Source organism: Pleurodeles waltl, chromosome 10 (assembly GCF_031143425.1).
Source record: "Pleurodeles waltl isolate 20211129_DDA chromosome 10, aPleWal1.hap1.20221129, whole genome shotgun sequence".
NCBI lineage: Eukaryota > Metazoa > Chordata > Amphibia > Caudata > Salamandridae > Pleurodeles > Pleurodeles waltl.
The window spans coordinates 1085049767-1085068313 of record NC_090449.1 but is presented as its reverse complement, the minus strand read 5'-3'; the positions used below and the strand labels follow the sequence as shown (position 1 = coordinate 1085068313).

The 18547-nt window shown below is 46.1% G+C and overlaps 1 protein-coding gene across 1 annotated transcript in view; it reads left to right on the top strand.

Moving 5' to 3' along the window:
• The window catches only part of LOC138262285 (zinc finger protein 135-like), a 91662-nt gene extending 74276 nt beyond the window's left edge, over positions 1–17386 (top strand). Inside the window, exon 3 of the mRNA XM_069212186.1 lies at positions 14921–17386. Coding sequence (XP_069068287.1) covers positions 15463–16827 — 1365 coding nt within the window. The 5' untranslated portion in view covers positions 14921–15462 and the 3' untranslated portion in view covers positions 16828–17386. The remainder of the gene's footprint in view (positions 1–14920) is intronic.
• Positions 17387–18547: the final 1161 nt, after the last annotated feature.

The following is an 18547-nucleotide window of genomic DNA, read 5'->3' as shown; positions in this document are numbered from 1 at the left end:
GTGTCCCCACACTCACAAAGTTCGGGGAATTTGCCCTGAACAATGTGGAGGCACCTTGGCTAGTGCCAGGGTGCCCACACACTAAGTAACCTGGCACCTAACCTTCACCAAGTGAGGGTTAGACATATAGGTGACTTATAAGTTACATATGTGCAGTGAAAAATGTCTGTGAAATAACGTGGACGTTATTTCAGTCAGGCTGCAGTGACAGTCCTGTGTAAGAATTGTCTGAGCTCCCTATGGGTGGCAAAAGAAATGCTGCAGCCCATAGGGATCTCCTGGAACCCCAATACCCTGGGTACCTAGGTACCATATACAAGGGAATTATATGGTTGTACCAGTGTCCCAATGAGAAATTGTGAAAATAGTCACTAGCCTGCAGTGACAATTTTAAAAGCAGAGAGAGCATAAACACTGAGGTTCTGGTTAGAAGAGCCTCAGTGATACAGTTAGGCACCACACAGGGAACACATATAGGCCACAAACGTATGAGCACTGGGGTCCTGGCTAGCAGGATCCCAGTGACACATATCAAACACACTGATAACATAGGGTTTTCACTATGAGCACTATGCCCTGGCTAGCAGGATCCCAGTGAGACAGTAAAAACACCCTGACATATACTCACAAATGGGCCAAAAGTGGGGGGTAACAAGGCTAGAAAGAGGCTACCTTCCTACAAGGGGTTCTGGCCAAACCACTCCATTGAGGGGCCACAGACTTCTCAGATGCATGAAGACAGGTAAGACCTTTGGAGAGCCACCACCTGTGTTGTAGAGCCTTAAAGAGTTAGTGGGATAGCAGGATCCACAAACTAGTCATCGACATTGTGGTGCCTGCGGATGCAGGGAAGAGACTCCTTTGTTCCAAGGGAGAATCCTTCTTGCTATCGTAAGTGCAGCAGAGTCCTTGTAACTCTGGAGGATAAACAGCCACGGAGGTTACAAGAGTTTTTGCAATGTACAGGGGCAAAGTTGCAGTAGGAGCCCTCCTACTAGTTGCAGTCTAGTCTTCGTTTCTGGCAAAGTCCAGCAGAGGTTCCAGTGTCCAAGTTGCAGAAGTGTCTTGCACACAAATCTAGGGTCCCGCCCTCAGGTGAGCTCTTAAGTAACCCAAGAAGGGAGTTGGACAGCTTCTGAAGTGACCAACCTATTGGGGAGGAGGGGGTGGGTGGATTGGGGAGGGGGGATAGGATGGAGTCAGGGACGCTAATCCGGGTGGCTGCCCAGTCAGATGCTCACAGAGGCCTCTGCTCATCTCATTTCCAAGATGTCAGAATAAACCGGCCACCTGGCAGAGCTCTAGGCACCTCCTTTGGGGAGGCGCTGGACTCTAGTGTGGTCACTCCCCTGTCCTTTATATGGTTTTGCGCCATAGCAGGAGCTTGGGGAGGGGAGGGGGGAGTTGGGAGTTGGGGGAGTGCTCCTGTACTGGTGTAAACCGGTTTATGCAAAGAGGGGACTAAAATGTGCCCTCCAAAACAGTTTGGTGGCGCTCAGAGGCATCTCACCCTTGTCCAAAGACACTTGTTTCTAAAGTAGCGCTCTGTCCCTGGTGTAATCTCTGTGGGCTTTTAACCACGTCCTCAGTTTGCTTGGTTCGTGGCCTTGCCTTTAAAAATTCGCTTGATTTAATTATTGAAAGGCATGCACACATCATACCTTTTCTGGTGTTTAGCCCTCCTCGAGCGCTCCGGTTAACTACTGAAAACATACAAGGCTCCATGTTTTCCGTCTGGTTTCTGGCCTACTTTTTCTCTTTATTTCATAGGAAGCATGATCTCGCTTGGCAGTAGTCAAGCGCTTTGCATCACATCGACCCGGTTACATGGATATTTGCACTTTTGCTGGTTACAAGAATAATTGCACTTTTGCCGACACATTTCACTCAAGCAAACACAAAACCCATTGCATTGCAAGTGCTTTTTAAAAATATTGTCACATGTTGCTCTATGTTTAAACAGCGAGGAACAGAGGCAAACTGGTAAAAGTCTGCCTCCTTGGAAGGGATGAATTTCTTTGGCATACACTCCCAGAGTGCCTGTATGTGCCCTGGTCCAAAATGGCTCTGTCTTAAGAAACACTATCTAGACGCCGATTCTTCTGTTCATACATAGGTTGTATGACGTTCGTCAAATGTTGTATCTGCTGTTTTTTTTTGTTTTTTTCATTCTTTTTTTAAGGTCATTTGCAGCTAAATGTGAATTCCACAAGTTACTTCATCTTTGTCTCCGCAGCATTGGTTCAGATGTCAAAAACGTTTTCTATAAAATTTATGCTCTTCATCATCACCCGTTGGGGTCTGTAATGAGTTTCATCTCCAAGTGGTTGGCAATTCATGAAAACAATTATGGGTTCACACCAGTCGCATTTATTCCCCAATCACCGTGAAATCTGTATTATTATGACATGTAATGCCCATAGGACCCCTAGCCCCAACCTATGAGGTGCACAGTTCATTAGTCGCCCCACTTGACCATTTGCACCCTGAGAACCTTCTGACTGGAGTTCCCAATCCTCTCATGTTCCTAGTCCCATGCATCTTTTATACGTAATATCTGATTTTGATGGGGAACGGAGGGTGCATACTACATAAGAGACAATGTTCACTGTTAAATACTGATTCCTGCTTCTGTTTTGCCTTTTTTGTGTTCTTAATGTCAGAGTGGTTGGAGCCTGTAAGTGTGCATTGAAACCCTAAACCAATCAAACAAATCGCATGCTGTGTGGTTCTTTTCCTATCATTTGTCAGCTCCTCAGTCTGATTGCTGTGGTGCGTGTCCATCTGGTCTACTTCTGTACACCTAAGCCTTGCTTCAGTGGGGACGCCTCCACCTTGTGACTGTCGCTAGCACTTCATCTTTGCAGGCTGTTGGCACCAGAACAAAGCTGCTCCTTCATTCCTGTTGAATATGCTGCTGAGGTCCCAATCACTCCTTGATTGTGAGATTAAGCACCCTCGGCTCTGTATGGATTAATGTCTGTCCATCAGGGGATACAGCAGTACCTGTAGTGACTCTTAGTGGGATTCAGCACTGCTTCTTAGCAACTCTTAACGTACTCATGACTGCACGGAAACCAACAGGAGTGTTCATTATTAGATCTCGGCTTGACAGCGCATGCACTCTCTTCGAGACATGTTGTTAACGATCTGTGGGCTTCAGCCCGCCCATAGGCTTTCCGTTTGTTCCTTGCAATGTTTCTCTCTTATCCTTCGTTACCATGAGTCCAAGCAATGCATACATCATGCCTCTTCTTGTGTTTGGCGCTCCCCCAGAGCATGGACCAAGTAGTTGTGTTCATCCACTGCTCCCATTTTAGGAGATATTTGTTTTATTTCAAAGCCCCCTCTTTTAACGTCTGCAGATGCTTATAAGTTAAAGGGCCTCACTGCAGACAAGCTGCTGCTGCCATGGTCTAGCAGGAGGAATACAATACCTTTATTTCTGGGCCTCGTGCCGATGGCTGCCTTTTATCACTTTGTCCTCCTTCTCCAGCAGAAGCCCTTGAACCTGGTAATAAACCCAACTGCCTAAAGTAGGTGTCATTTCAAGACTAAAATGCTCTAACAGGGGAGGCAGCAGCTGGAGCCTGTTCCCACTGGTTTAGACAATATGAGGGGGGTGGTGAGAGGGCAGAAAAACAGAAGCTGTCTCCATGCCACACAACTAAACTACACACAATTAAACTCCATGCTGCATAACTACAATTCAACAAATTCAACTCTGCAAATTTCCACTCTGCTTGATGCAACATAATTCCACTTCACATAATACCACTCCATGCAACATAATTACATTCCACACAACACATTCAACTCAATATAATTCCACTCCATCTTACCTTATTACCATTCACACCTCATATTTACACTCCACATATGTCCACCCAACAACACATAATTACACGGCACAAAATTCAACTCTGCAACATGCCACATAATTTGAGTCCACATCATGGCACATAATTCCACACCAGTGAACTCAACTCCATACCATTCTACTTCACGCAACATAATTGCACTCCACATATTACCACTCAACACCATATAATTAAACTCTGCATAATTAGTCTACTCCATACCACATGAATACACTCCACATAAATCCTCTCTATGCCACATAACACTCCACATAAAAACCCTTCACACCATGCCACATAATTCCTCAACATAATTTCACTGAACGCGACACAATTCCATTCCACACCGAGCCACATAATTCCACTCCAACACATAGTTCCACTACACACCTGTAGGAAAGTACCATCTTGCTTGGCATGTTACCCCCATATTTCACTGTATATATGTTGTTTTAGTCTGTGTCACTGGGACCCTGCCAGGCAGGGCCCCAGTGCTCATAAGTATGTGCCCTGTATGTGTTCCCTGTGTGATGCCGAACTCTCTCACTGAGGCTCTGCTAACCAGAACCTCAGTGGTTATGTTCTCTCTGCTTTCCAAATTGTCACTAACAGGCTAGTGACTAAATTTACCAATTCACATTGGCATACTGGTACACCCATATAATTCCCTAGTATATGGTACTGAGGTACCCAGGGTATTGGGGTTCCAGGAGATCCCTATGGGCTGCAGCATTTCTTTTGCCACCCATAGGGAGCGCTGACAATTCTTACACAGGCCTGCCAGTGCAGCCTGAGTAAAATAACATCCTCGTTATTTCACAGCCATTTACCACGGCACTTAAGTAACTTATAAGTCACCTATATGTCTAACCTTCACCTGGTGAAGGTTGGGTGCAAAGTTACTTAGTGTGTGGGCACCCTGGCACTAGCCAAGGTGCCCCCACATCGTTCAGGGCAAATTCCCCGGACTTTGTGAGTGCGGGGGACACCATTACACGTGTGCACTATACATAGGTCACTTCCTATGTACAGCGTCACAATGGTAACTCCGAACATGGCCATGTAACATATCTAAGATCATGGAATTGTCACCCCAAAGCCATTCTGGCATTGGTGGGACAATTCCATGATCCCCCGGGTCTCTAGCACAGAACCCGGGCACTGACAAAGTGCCTTTCCGGGGTCTCCACTGCAGCTGCTGCTGCTGCTGCTGTCCACCCCTTCGACAGGTTTATGCCCTCCTGGGGTCCAGGCAGCCCTGGCCCAGGAAGGCAGAACAAAGGACTTCCTCTGAGAGAGGGTGTCCCTTTGGAAATAGGTGTAAGGGCTGGGGAGGAGTAACCTCCCCCAGCCTCTGGAAATGCTTTGATGGGCACAGATAGTGCCCATCTCTGCATAAGCCAGTCTACACCGGTTCAGGGATCCCCCAGCCCTGCTCTGGCACGAAACTAGACAAAGGAAAGGGGAGTGACCACTTCCCTGACCTGCACCTCCCAGGGGAGGTGCCCAGAGCTCCTCCAGTGTGTCACAGACCTCTGCCATCTTGGAAACAGAGGTGTCTGTGGCACACTGGACTGCTCTGAGTGGCCAGTGCCAGCAGGTGACGTCAGAGGCTCCTTCTGATAGGCTCTTACCGCTCTTGGTAGCCAATCCTCCTTCCTAGGTAGCCAAACCTCCTTTTCTGGCTATTTAGCGTCTCTGCTTTGGGGATCTCACCAGATAACCAATGCAAGAGCTCACCAGAGTTCCTCTGCATCTCCCTATTCACCTTCTGCCAAAGGATCGACCGCTGACTGCTCAGGACGCCTGCAAAACCGCAACAAAGTAGCAAGACGACTACTAGCAACCTTGTATCGCTTCATTCTGCCGGCTTTCTCAACTGTTTCCAGGTGGTCCATGCTCTGGGGGTAGCCTGCCTCCTCTCTACACCAGGAGCTCTATAGAAATCTCCCGTGGGTCGACGGAATCTTCCCTCTGCAACCGCAGGCAACAAAAGACTGCATCACCGGTCCTCTGGGTCCCCTCTCAGCACGAGCGTGGTCCCTGGAACTCAGCAACTTTGTCCAAGTGACTCCCACAGTCCAGTGACTCTTCAGTCAAAGTTTGGTGGAGGTAAGTCCTTGCCTCCCAACGCTAGACTGCATTGCTGGGTACCGCGTGATTTGCAGCTGCTCCAGCTCCTGTGCACTCTTCCAGGATTTCCTTCGTGCACAGCCAAGCCTGGGTCCCCGACATTCTAACCTGCAGTGCACAACCTTCTGAGTTGTCCTCCGGCGTCGTGGGACTCCCTTTTCTGACTTCGGGTGGACCTTGGTTCACTCCTCTTCTAAGTGCCTGTTCCGGTACTTCTGCGGGTGCTGCCTGCTTCTGTGAGGGCTCCCTGACTTGCTGGCCGCCCCCTCTGTCTCCTCATCCAAGTGGCGACATCCTGGTCCCTCCTGGGCCACAGCAGCACCCAAAAACCCTAACCACGACCTTTGCAGCTAGCAAGGCTTATTTGCGGTCTTTTGTGTGGGAACACCTCTGCAAGCTTCTTCACGACATGGGACATCCGTCTTCCAAAGGGGAAGTTCCTAGTCCTCTTCTTTCTTGCAGAACTACAAGCTTTTTCCAACAGGTGGCAGCTTCCTTGCACCCTCAGCTGGCATTTCCTGGGCTCCTGCCAACTCTCAACACTGTCACGACTATTGGACTTGGTCCCCTTGTCTTACAGGTACTCAGGTTCAGATATCCACAGTTGTTGCATTGCTGGTGTTTGTTCTTCCTGCAGAATCCCCTATCATGACTTCTGTGCTCTCTGGGGGTAGTAGGTGCACTTTACACCTACCTCTCAGGGTCTTGGGGTGGGCTGTTTTTCTAACCCTCACTGTTTTCTTACAGTCCCAGCGACCCTATACAAGCTCACATAGGTTTGGGGTCCATTCGTGGTTCGCATTCCACTTTTGGAGTATATGGTTTGTGTTGCCCCTATACCTATGTGCTCCTATTGCAATCTACTGTAACTTTACACTGCTTGCATTACTTCCTTTTGCTATTACTGCATAATTTTGGTATTGTGTACATATATCTTGTGTATATATCTTATCCTCATACTGAGGGTACTCACTGAGATACTTTTGGCATATTGTCATAAAAATAAAGTACCTTTATTTTTAGTATATCTGTGTATTGTGTTTTCTTATGATATTGTGCATATGACACCAGTGGTATAGTGGGAGCTTTGCATGTCTCCTAGTTCAGCCTAAGCTGCTCTGCTATAGCTACCTTCTATCAGCCTAAGCTGCTAGAAACACCTCTTCTACACTAATAAGGGATAACTGGACCTGGCACAAGGTGTAAGTACCTCTGGTACCCACTACAAGCCAGGCCAGCCTCCTACAATACCACATTGTATTGTAATAGTATTTATATAGCACTTCCTACCACTGACGAGGCATCCTAGCGCTTTTTGGCAAGTAGCACGCTATTCCGGAACCCCAAAGGAATTAGTAGTGGATTAGGCTAGGTAAATCTGAGTACAGTATTGCTATTATTATGATTTAATTTGACAGAGGATATGTGAGTTTGTTAGTTGGATTGACTCGAGTAATGGAGGGATAGAGGAGGGAAGAATCCAGAAGTGTTAATTGGGAGTTTATAGTAATAGGGTGAGGCTTGGCTAAGTAAAGGAAGGATGGAGGAGGGAAGAGTCTGTGGAAAGGGTTAGGGAGATCATAGTAGCAGGAGGGGTATTGGATGAGTGAAAGGTGAGATAAATGAGGGAGAATGTAGTAGGGTGTTTGAGAGATCATGGTAGTAAACTGAGGTTTGGGGTGAGCTAGATGTGGTAGAGGATGGAAGAGCTTAGTTATTTTGGAGATGAAAGTAGTAGAATGGGTTTGGGATCAGTCAGTGGGAATGGAGGATAGAGGCATAGGGTGATGGGGAAACAAAGTACATTTATTAATTTTTTTAATTGATTATTTTATTTATATACTTTTTTATTTTTTTATTTTATTTATTAATATATATTTTAATTATGTTTAATTTTATTTATAGACTTTATTTATTTGTATTTAATTTTCCTCTAGTGCAGTAGGACTAGAGTAATAGATATGTAAATACATAGGGAATAGAAGTGCAAGGAATAAAATAATGGGTCTAAAATATGAGAAGAAAAGTAGTATTGTATAAACATAGACTTTCAAGATTTGTAATATTTTAAGTTAATTAGTGTACTTTTCTAACAGTTTCTTTCCTCAATTTTTGAATAGCGAAGTGCTTATGATAAAACATTTGATCATTGTGATATAAAAATGAAAACAGGGACTCATAAGTATCTAATATAACAACTTATCTAGGAGCTATGCAATGACCTATGAACATGTTAAGCATAGAATAACATACACGTATATATGTACACACACACGCACACACTAATTTAACTGAGTAAATGTACATTTGTTAAGTAGGCTTAAAGAGTATTTGTATAATTTATCATTTTGACATAGTAACAATACGTATTTCCTAAAGAAATATACATAGCAAGAATATACACATAATCATATTATAAATATTGATCAACACAGGCATATGTAGTCCATTGCTGTTTGGATATGGTGGTTATGAAGGAAAGACAACTCTTGAGTATTCTTCTGAAGGCAAGACGTTCATCTGTGGATCTTATATTTGGGGGGGGATAATAAATTCTATAGTTTGGCTGCTTGGACGGATATATCCAATCCAAAATTCAGCCTCACACCACATAATTCCACTCCAGTACATGCCATTTCATGACTCGCACTACTACGCCACATAATTCCACTTCATGACAGTTTCACTCTAATTCCAGTACCCTCAGTACCACATAATTACTATACATATTATCCCGCTGCACTCTGCCACATAATTCCACAACAAACAATTCCACTCCAACACATATAATTCCACTCCACGCCACATGGCTAACATTCACAACACCAATAGCTTCGGAATGCAGAGACCTATTGGCTTTGCCATTGCTAAATATTTAAATGGCCCATTTATTATGCATATTGACCTTATGTGATGTTCATTCCTATGTTGAAAGCACCATTGACGACAAGTTTAATGCAAGGGATTAAACCTGTTTTGGTTGCAGCTGACTTGCATTATTTTTGTTTTGCTGAATGTAGAGTCCACTCAGAGTGACATTTTTAAATGGTACTACTGGTCTTCCTCCCTCTGAGTTATACCGTTTCAGAGGATATTCATCAGCACTGCTATGTTGAATATACACTATCAGTTTTTTCAATTATGTCCACTCTATGAATTAATACTTTTTTAAATTTAAACTTTAGTTGGGTTCTCAACATACAAAAACTGACCAGTACAGTCAGAACATTTGTAAAGCAGGTAATTTTATTTTTAGCAAAACAAGAACTATGGCCAGACACCGTCTCTAAACAACCACAAAGTCAAAAGAGTGGCCACAGCATGTGCAACACTTTCTAGGTCTTGGGGCCCAGTAATTTCAGTGCAACCGCATAAGGACCCCTGAAAGGAACTCTGCAAATCAGAGGCCAAGTAATGTCACCGAATTTACTCTGGGTTACAGCACCTCATGACCTGCAGTATACATAGGTAGCGGAAAATACTGATGGTTTTACATAATTTCTCCTCCTTTTGCAAATTTGTAATCATTAGTTCATCTCCTCCTCCCATTTTGTGAACATCTATCTTAGGTGGAGATTGAATCATTTCTTCCTTCTTAGCGCTTTCCTTCAAGATAATACAAGGTTTACTACTGGGATCCAGGAGGATCTCAAGATCACCTTGGTGTATCCGGCTGATGATAATATCTCCTTTACACGAGATACAGATTTCACCTGCAGTTAAATAACCCTTATACTCCAGGTTGCCCCAAAAATATCCTAACAATTATATCTGCTGACCACCATAAGCAAGTGGTTTAATATCCGGCATTAGTAACTGGACTCTTCCTTTAAGATTTCTAAATAGTATTTTCTTGGCACTAAAATGTTCGCCCCAAAATCAAACATCATCTTAACTGAATAACCATTGACTAATACACCGTCAAGGGAACCTTTGTTTCTGTGACCCTCGGTCTGGAGTACTACCGCGCCACAAAGGACTTCATCAAACTCACAATCCCACTCATCGTCTTCATCACCACCATCAAACCCTACTTCCTTCACACGTTGTTTTTAAATATGATTTGCAATACTTAGCAAAGTGTCCAGTTTTCCCACAATTGCGACACTGGGCAGAAAAGGCTCTACCGGATTTGTTGTTCGCAAGGTGTTCGCCACTTCTACAACGAAAACACTTCTTTTTACCCATTTTCTTGTTGCCAAGAGATGAGGAGTTGTCAGTTATGGTAGGAAAACTCCCCACACGCTTAGTAGTGGTGTTCAATTATCTGTACCCTCCTGAAACAGAAAAATTATCCTTTTTTAACACCTCAACACAAGCAAGAGAATGTTTAATGCATTTGGCAAAAATAAGTAGGATTATCTTTCTGCCAAATTTCGTCCTTGATTTTATATATTTTTTTCTTTATTTAAATACTACATCCCAACATAAATTGGTCATGTATACGTTCTTCTAATAATCCCTCCAACTTGCATGGTGCGCCTAACCTTCGTAAGTCAGTGATATAAGATTGAATTGACTCTTGTGTTCTTTGTATGCGCCTACCAAAATGGTAGCGTTCTAGAATTGTACTGACCTTCAGTAAATTATGCTTATCTGGTTGAGTTAAGCACATCTCATACTCATTTGTTAGATGCTTCACTATCACTTAAGTCTGGTAAATGTTCCAAGACTTCCTATCCCTCTGAGCCCAAACAGTGAAGCAGTAACAAGGTTTTCCTTTCAGCACTTAGTGAAACACCACACACACACACATGCATAATGCAGCAAAACGTTCTTCCATTTGCCCACCTCTTTGGTGGATCCCCTGGATTTGTCGAAAAAAAAGTGGCATTTTCTGAATTAAAAAAAATAAATATATATATATATATAAATATAAATAAATTGACTCTAAAGTTCACAGTCAGTATTGATAAACTGATCAAGACTAACATGTGAGTATGTATGTATCAAATACAGAGATAAAATTATACAACCATGTGTTATAAACACAACAAAAAAAATGTAAACGTTGTGTATATAACCAGGAGTGCAAATCTCAGAGGTGTTAGAGGTGCATCAACAGCAAAATGAGTATATCACCAAGAAGTCAAATGTGCAACCTGGTGTGCACATCACCGAGAAGTACATGTATTCATGGTGAGTACATCTCCGAAATCCAGTGTGTTGATTAAAGAGAAATAGTCCAATTAGCATGTCACAATTGCAAACAGCACAAAATTACAGCGCCAAACCAGGTAAATGTGCAGCCTGGTGTGCACATCACCGAGGAGACGCACGTGCATTAATGGTGAGTACATCTCTGAAATCCAGTGTCTTGATTCAAGAGAAATAGTAGTCACAGCAGCATGTCACAATTGCAAACAGTATGAAATTGCAGCTCGAATTCAAATTTTTTGTTCCAACAAGAATGTTGTGTGCAACTTTAACCAGCAGAGGGCAGGCTGGTTCTTCAGAACAATCTGATACTGCAACGTTTCATTTCTTCGAAATGACGGGCTGCAAAGATGTGCGCATCACCATAACTCAGACTGAATTCCTTTTTGAAAGATTTATGCAGCTTCAGTCAGCAGAGGGCAGCTTTCTATAACGAAATATTGAAACCAGGAACTCTCCACTTTGTAAAAGCCACTTAAAATAGGCAACATTCCTTATTAGCTCCATAAGGCAACTTTGCAGACAAGTGTCTATAAAAGGAAGAGAGTTGGTGGTTTGTGAGCCTCTTCCCTGCCGACGGCAGCAGGAGCCAAGCTGGAGGGGACAGAATGAGGTGATGAGTCTCGCCTCAGTGGCCAAAGAGAAGCACAGGCCCCAGGACAATTCTGCAGTTGAGGTCAGCGCGTGAGTCGAACCAATAAAATTTGAACTAAATCACGTAAAGAGACATTTAAGGTTTAAACAAACAAAAAAAAATAGCACCTTTCCTTTCCACCAAACCATGTATCCTAAGGGAGGTAAGTTTCAGGAACTCACGTTGAGACGTTTCTTCCCATTCAGAGGAAAAACTGTCATCCTTCTTTAATACACGTGAATAATTTCTTTGAGACAGCTGTACTTGACTTGTTTCTCACTCTCACCAGTGTGAGAAAGCACTGGTCCTCGGTGAGGTTAAATAAATCTTCTTTATTCAAGTAAAACGGTGCAACAGAAACGTCTCATCCCTGTCGGCAGCAGGGACCACCTGACACCACATCCCAGTGCTGTTAGAAACCCTATTACACCTTCTAAGGTCTCTGCAGACGGCTACAATACATCGGCACGGCTACGGCTAGCGGCAGACACCAGACCGACAGGATGCTTACGCCCTGCCCGACGGGATGCTACGCTACGCCCCTGCCCGACGGGATGCTTACGCCCTGCCCGACGGGATGCTACGCTACGCCCCTGCCCGACGGGATGCTACGCTACGCCCCTGCCCGACGGGATGCTACGCTACGCCCCTGCCCGACGGGATGCTACGCCCCTGCCCGACGGGATGCTACGCCCCTGCCCGACGGGATGCTACGCCCCTGCCCGACGGGATGCTACGCCCCTGCCCGACGGGATGCTACGCCCCTGCTCGACGGGATGCTACGCCCCTGCTCGACGGGATGCTACGCCCCTGCTCGACGGGATGCTACGCCCCTGCTCGACGGGATGCTACGCTACGCCCCTGCTCGACGGGATGCTACGCTACGCCCCTGCCCGACGGGATGCTACGCTACGCCCCTGCCCGACGGGATGCTACGCTACGCCCCTGCCCGACGGGATGCTACGCTACGCCCCTGCCCGACGGGATGCTACGCTACGCCCCTGCCCGACGGGATGCTACGCTACGCCCCTGCCCGACGGGATGCTACGCCCCTGCCCGACGGGATGCTACGCCCCTGCCCGACGGGATGCTACGCCCCTGCTCGACGGGATGCTACGCTACGCCCCTGCCCGACGGGATGCTACGCTACGCCCCTGCCCGACGGGATGCTACGCTACGCCCCTGCCCGACGGGATGCTACGCCCCTGCCCGACGGGATGCTACGCTACGCCCCTGCCCGACGGGATGCTACGCTACGCCCCTGCCCGACGGGATGCTACGCTACGCCCCTGCCCGACGGGATGCTACGCTACGCCCCTGCCCGACGGGATGCTACGCTACGCCCCTGCCCGACGGGATGCTACGCTACGCCCCTGCCCGACGGGATGCTACGCTACGCCCCTGCCCGATGGGATGCTACGCTACGCCCCTGCCCGACGGGATGCTACGCCCCTGCCCGACGGGATGCTACGCTACGCCCCTGCCCGACGGGATGCTTACGCCCTGCCCGACGGGATGCTACGCTACGCCCCTGCCCGACGGGATGCTACGCTACGCCCCTGCCCGACGGGATGCTTACGCCCTGCCCGACGGGATGCTTACGCCCTGCCCGACGGGATGCTACGCTACGCCCCTGCCCGACGGGATGCTACGCTACGCCCCTGCCCGACGGGATGCTACGCTACGCCCCTGCCCGACGGGATGCTACGCTACGCCCCTGCCCGACGGGATGCTACGCTACGCCCCTGCCCGACGGGATGCTACGCTACGCCCCTGCCCGACGGGATGCTACGCTACGCCCCTGCCCGACGGGATGCTACGCTACGCCCCTGCCCGACGGGATGCTACGCTACGCCATTGCCCGACGGGATGCTACGCCCCTGCCCGACGGGATGCTACGCCCCTGCCCGACGGGATGCTACGCCCCTGCCCGACGGGATGCTACGCCCCTGCCCGACGGGATGCTTACGGCCTGCCCGACGGGATGCTATGCTACGCCCCTGCCCGACGGGATGCTATGCTACGCCCCTGCCCGACGGGATGCTACGCTACGCCCCTGCCCGACGGGATGCTACGCCCCTGCCCGACGGGATGCTACGCCCCTGCCCGACGGGATGCTACGCCACGCCCCTGCCCGACGGGATGCTACGCCACGCCCCTGCCCGACGGGATGCTACGCCACGCCCCTGCCCGACGGGATGCTACGCCACGCCCCTGCCCGACGGGATGCTACGCCACGCCCCTGCCCGACGGGATGCTACGCCACGCCCCTGCCCGACGGGATGCTACGCCACGCCCCTGCCCGACGGGATGCTACGCCACGCCCCTGCCCGACGGGATGCTACGCCACGCCCCTGCCCGACGGGATGCTACGCCACGCCCCTGCCCGACGGGATGCTACGCCCCTGTCCGGATCTTGCTCTGCCGCTCTTGTAGGTCTTTCTCAGTCTTTGTTAGCATCACAGTTGATAGTTTTTTTTGGGGTTTTTTTAAACACTGACTTATAGTGGTTTGCTGTGGTTTTGTTTTTAAATATTTCATGCATTTTGCACAGTAGCTGCACTGCTGTACAATATGGCTTAAAACATGGCAAAGCCAATAGGTCTCACCTAGGAGAGCTATTGACTTTCTCAATTGTTTTGAGTCACATAGCTAAAAAGCTTTGACAAAGCCAATATATCTTGCGTAGGTGAGAACTGTTGGCTTTGCTAATGCTTATTAAGCCAGAACGTTAACAGGGTTGGCACATTGCAATTGGTGAACCGTTTAAGAGCAGCGACTGCAAAGAAGATGGTTCACAAACCTAAACATATTTAATACAAGCAAGTGTGGTCCATGGGCCCGGCTTTAATTTTTTAACGTTTGCATACAGAATTTGTGTGTTCTTGTCTTTTGCATGCATTAGTGCATTATGTGATCCTTATTGACCGTACCAGTAATTGTATTTATGATAGTGATTTTAGCTATAGGAATATTCCTTGCTCTCTTGAAAAGCTTTAAATTCACATGTATTCAGTTATTATCTTAAAATTATGTAATGATTTTCAATTCCATTAGCTGATCTTTGATTTTATTGGGATAATGTCATGTTAACTGCTGTCAGTTGTATGTTTAGTAATTTCAAATCTGTTTTCAGCCAACAGGGAGTGGACCCGAGACTGTATCGTAAGCTGAGTTTGGCGGTTCTGTAATTTGAAACATGTATTGGATCTCCACAAGAAGAGTCTAGAGTTGGACAACAGAGCAGCAAGTTTTAACTTCAGAAAAAAACACATACGAATAGAGGCTGCTGACAAAAAGCAATCAAGCATTACTACACTTTAAAAATTATTTTGCAGTGGTTAGTCATCTGTCTGTCCTGGCTGCTCCCTACCAAGAGTTCGAAGTTCCATGAAATATTAAGTGAATCAGACAACTGAATATTAAAATAAAAAGTTCCTGTTTGTAATAGTAAGTGCTATTCAAGTGATTACTGTCCCAACATACAGGCTCATTTTTCGTTCTCTTGTGCAAAAAATACAACCCAACATAAAGCCATCCTTAAATATCGAACCAAGCTGTATGTCGACAGCGTGACAAGACCTATTGTGTCCAATCGCCTTGCTGTTGGGCTTCAGAACTCTTTCCCAAAGCCACGAGTGAAGTGATTGTGAGAGGATAATCACTTTTTCATCAACAATGATGGTAAATCCGATGACACAGTCATGGCTTGCGGTAAAAAATGAGGCCAGCCAGGAGATACCAATCCCAAGAGGAAAACCATTCACATGCAGTGAATGTACGAAGAGTTTTAGTTCCGCATCAAAACTAAAACTTCATCAGAAAACCCACACCGGAGAAAAACCGTACATGTGCAGTGACTGTGGAAAAAGCTTCAACCGGTTATCAAATCTCACACTCCATCAACGAATACACACAGGTGAAAAACCATACGCATGCAGTGAATGTGGCAAGGGCTTTAATCGATCATCAGACCTAGAGCGCCACCAACGAACACACAAAGGAGAAAAAGTCTTCAAGTGCAGTGAGTGTGATATGACTTTTAGTCAATCGTCACTCTTAATGTGTCATCTTAAAGTCCATCGGCGGCAAAAAACACACTCATGCAGTGAATGCGGCAAGAGCTTTAATCATTCTTCACACCTCAAAATTCATCAGCGCACACACACTGGAGAAAAACCATACATGTGCAGTGAATGTGGGAAGAGCTTTAATCGATCATCTGATGTAAGGCGCCATCAGCGAACACACACTGCAAAACCATTCAAATGCATTGAGTGTGGTATGAATTTCAGTCAGTCATCAGTCCTAAAGCACCATCAGCAGTCCCACACAGTAGAAAAAACACACACATGCAATGAATGTGGAAAGACCTTTACTCGATCATCACACCTAAGGGTCCATCTGCGAATACACACTGGAGAAACACCATACAAGTGCAATGAATGTGGGATGAGTTTCAGTCAGTCAGCAGTTCTAAAGCACCATCAGCAAAGCCACACAGGAGAAGGAAAACACACATGCAACGAATGTGGGAAGGTATTCAATCGAACATCAATCTATAAGCGCCACCTGCGAACGCATACTGGAGAGAAACCATTCAAGTGTAGTGAATGTGGTTTATGTTTTAGCCGATCATCGATCCTAAGGCAGCATGAGCTAACCCACACAGGAGAAAAAACACATATATGCACTGAATGTGGAAAAGGGTTTTATCGGTTACAAAGCCTAACCCGTCATCAGCAAACCCACTCGGAAAAGCTGTACTTGTGCAGTGAATGTGGGAAGAGATTTAATGAAGCATCGGACTTGAAACGCCATCAGCGAACGCACACTGGAGAAAAACCGTATACATGCACAGAATGCGGCAAGAGCTTTAATAAATCTTCAACTTTGAGTTGCCATCTGCGAATACACACAGGTGAAAAGCCGTACACTTGTGGTGAATGTGGAATGAGTTTCACCCAGTCTTCTGCTTTAAAGCGCCATCAGCAAACACATGCTGGAGAAACAACTTATTATACAGTCATTGTGATAACCTAAGTATATATCAGTGAATGCATTTGGAATAAATGTGACTTGCTGTTAATCTGACCAAAACCTCTGTGCATGTTCAGTGCGAAGGGTCCATTGGTGAACATAACCAGGCGTCGTCCAGTCATCATATTGTCCATGGTGCCAGCGTCCCCTGCCAGACTGCTGATTTCAGGATTCTCCCTTTGTCCTACTGCCTTTCCCAAAAAAATTTCCTTGAGCGCTTTCTGTAACTTGCGATGCCCCCAGATATACCCTGTTTAGCTCTTTGACATGTAAATTAAACATGATCTAATAAGGATTTCTTCATTGTATTACTTTCATGCAAAACAATTTGGTGCAAGTTTTTCTTAATTTCAGACTAATTTCATTCATCAGTCACTTGGCATATTTAAATGTTTGATTTTCATTTTACAACTTAATGATTTTGAGCATTAATTCTTTTTGCGCTTTCATGATAGTAGTTTGCTTCATCTCTTTGCTGACTGCACATTGGTTCAGTAGTTCTGACTTCAACAATGTGTAGTGTTGGAAAATACACGCAAATAAAAATGGTTTAAACTGACAATCCATCTTTGCCTCCTGCATGTTCAGTTTCTATGCCACTCTACTAATGGGTGGACAGCTGACTCCAGCTCATATCCTGCAGCGGTCACTGGACACCCCTTCACAATGGAAAGGATATTGATATGCAAGTGTAGTGGAAGGGAAAGAGGGACACATCGCTCACAATGGAAAGGATATTGATGTGCAGTGTAGTGGAAGGCAAAGAGGGACACATCGCTCACAATGGAAAGGATATTGATGTGCAGTGTAGTGGAAGGGAAAGAGGGACACATCGCTCACAATGGAAAGGATATTGATGTGCAGTGTAGTGAAAGGCAAAGAGGGACACATCACTCCCAATGGAAAGGATAATGATATGCAAGTGTAGTGGAAGGCAGAGAGGGACACATCGCTCACAATGGAAAGGATATGGAAGTGTAGTGGAAGGGAAAGAGGGACACATCACTCACAATGGAAAGGATGTTGGTATACAGTGTAGTGGAAGGCAAAGAGGGACAGATCACTCACAATGGAAAGGATAATGATATGCAAGTGTAGTGGAAGGCAGAGAGGGACACATCGCTCACAATGGAAAGGATATTGATGTGGAAGGCAAAGAAGGACACATCACTCACAAATGAAAGGCAGTGTAGTGGAAGGCAAATAGGGACACATCACCCACAATGGAAAGGATATTGATATGCAAGTGTAGTGTGAAAGGCAAAGAGGCACACATCACTCACAATGGAAAGGATATTGATATGCAAGTGTAGTGGAAGGGAAAGAGGGACACATCACTCCCAATGGAAAGGATATTGATGTGCAAGTGTAGTGGAAGGGAAAGAGGGACACATCACTCACAATGGAAAAGATATTGATGTGGAAGGCAAAGAAGGACACATCACTCACAAATGAAAGGCAGTGTAGTGAAAGGCAAAGAGGGACTAATCACTCACAATGGAAAGGATATTGATATGCAAGTGTAGTGGAAGGCAAAGAGGGACACATCACTCACAATGGAAAGGATATGGAAGTGTAGTGGAAGGGAAAGAGGGACACATCACTCACAATGGAAAGGATGTTGGTATACAGTGTAGTGGAAGGCAAAGAGGGACAGATCACTCACAATGGAAAGGATAATGATATGCAAGTGTAGTGGAAGGCAGAGAGGGACACATCGCTC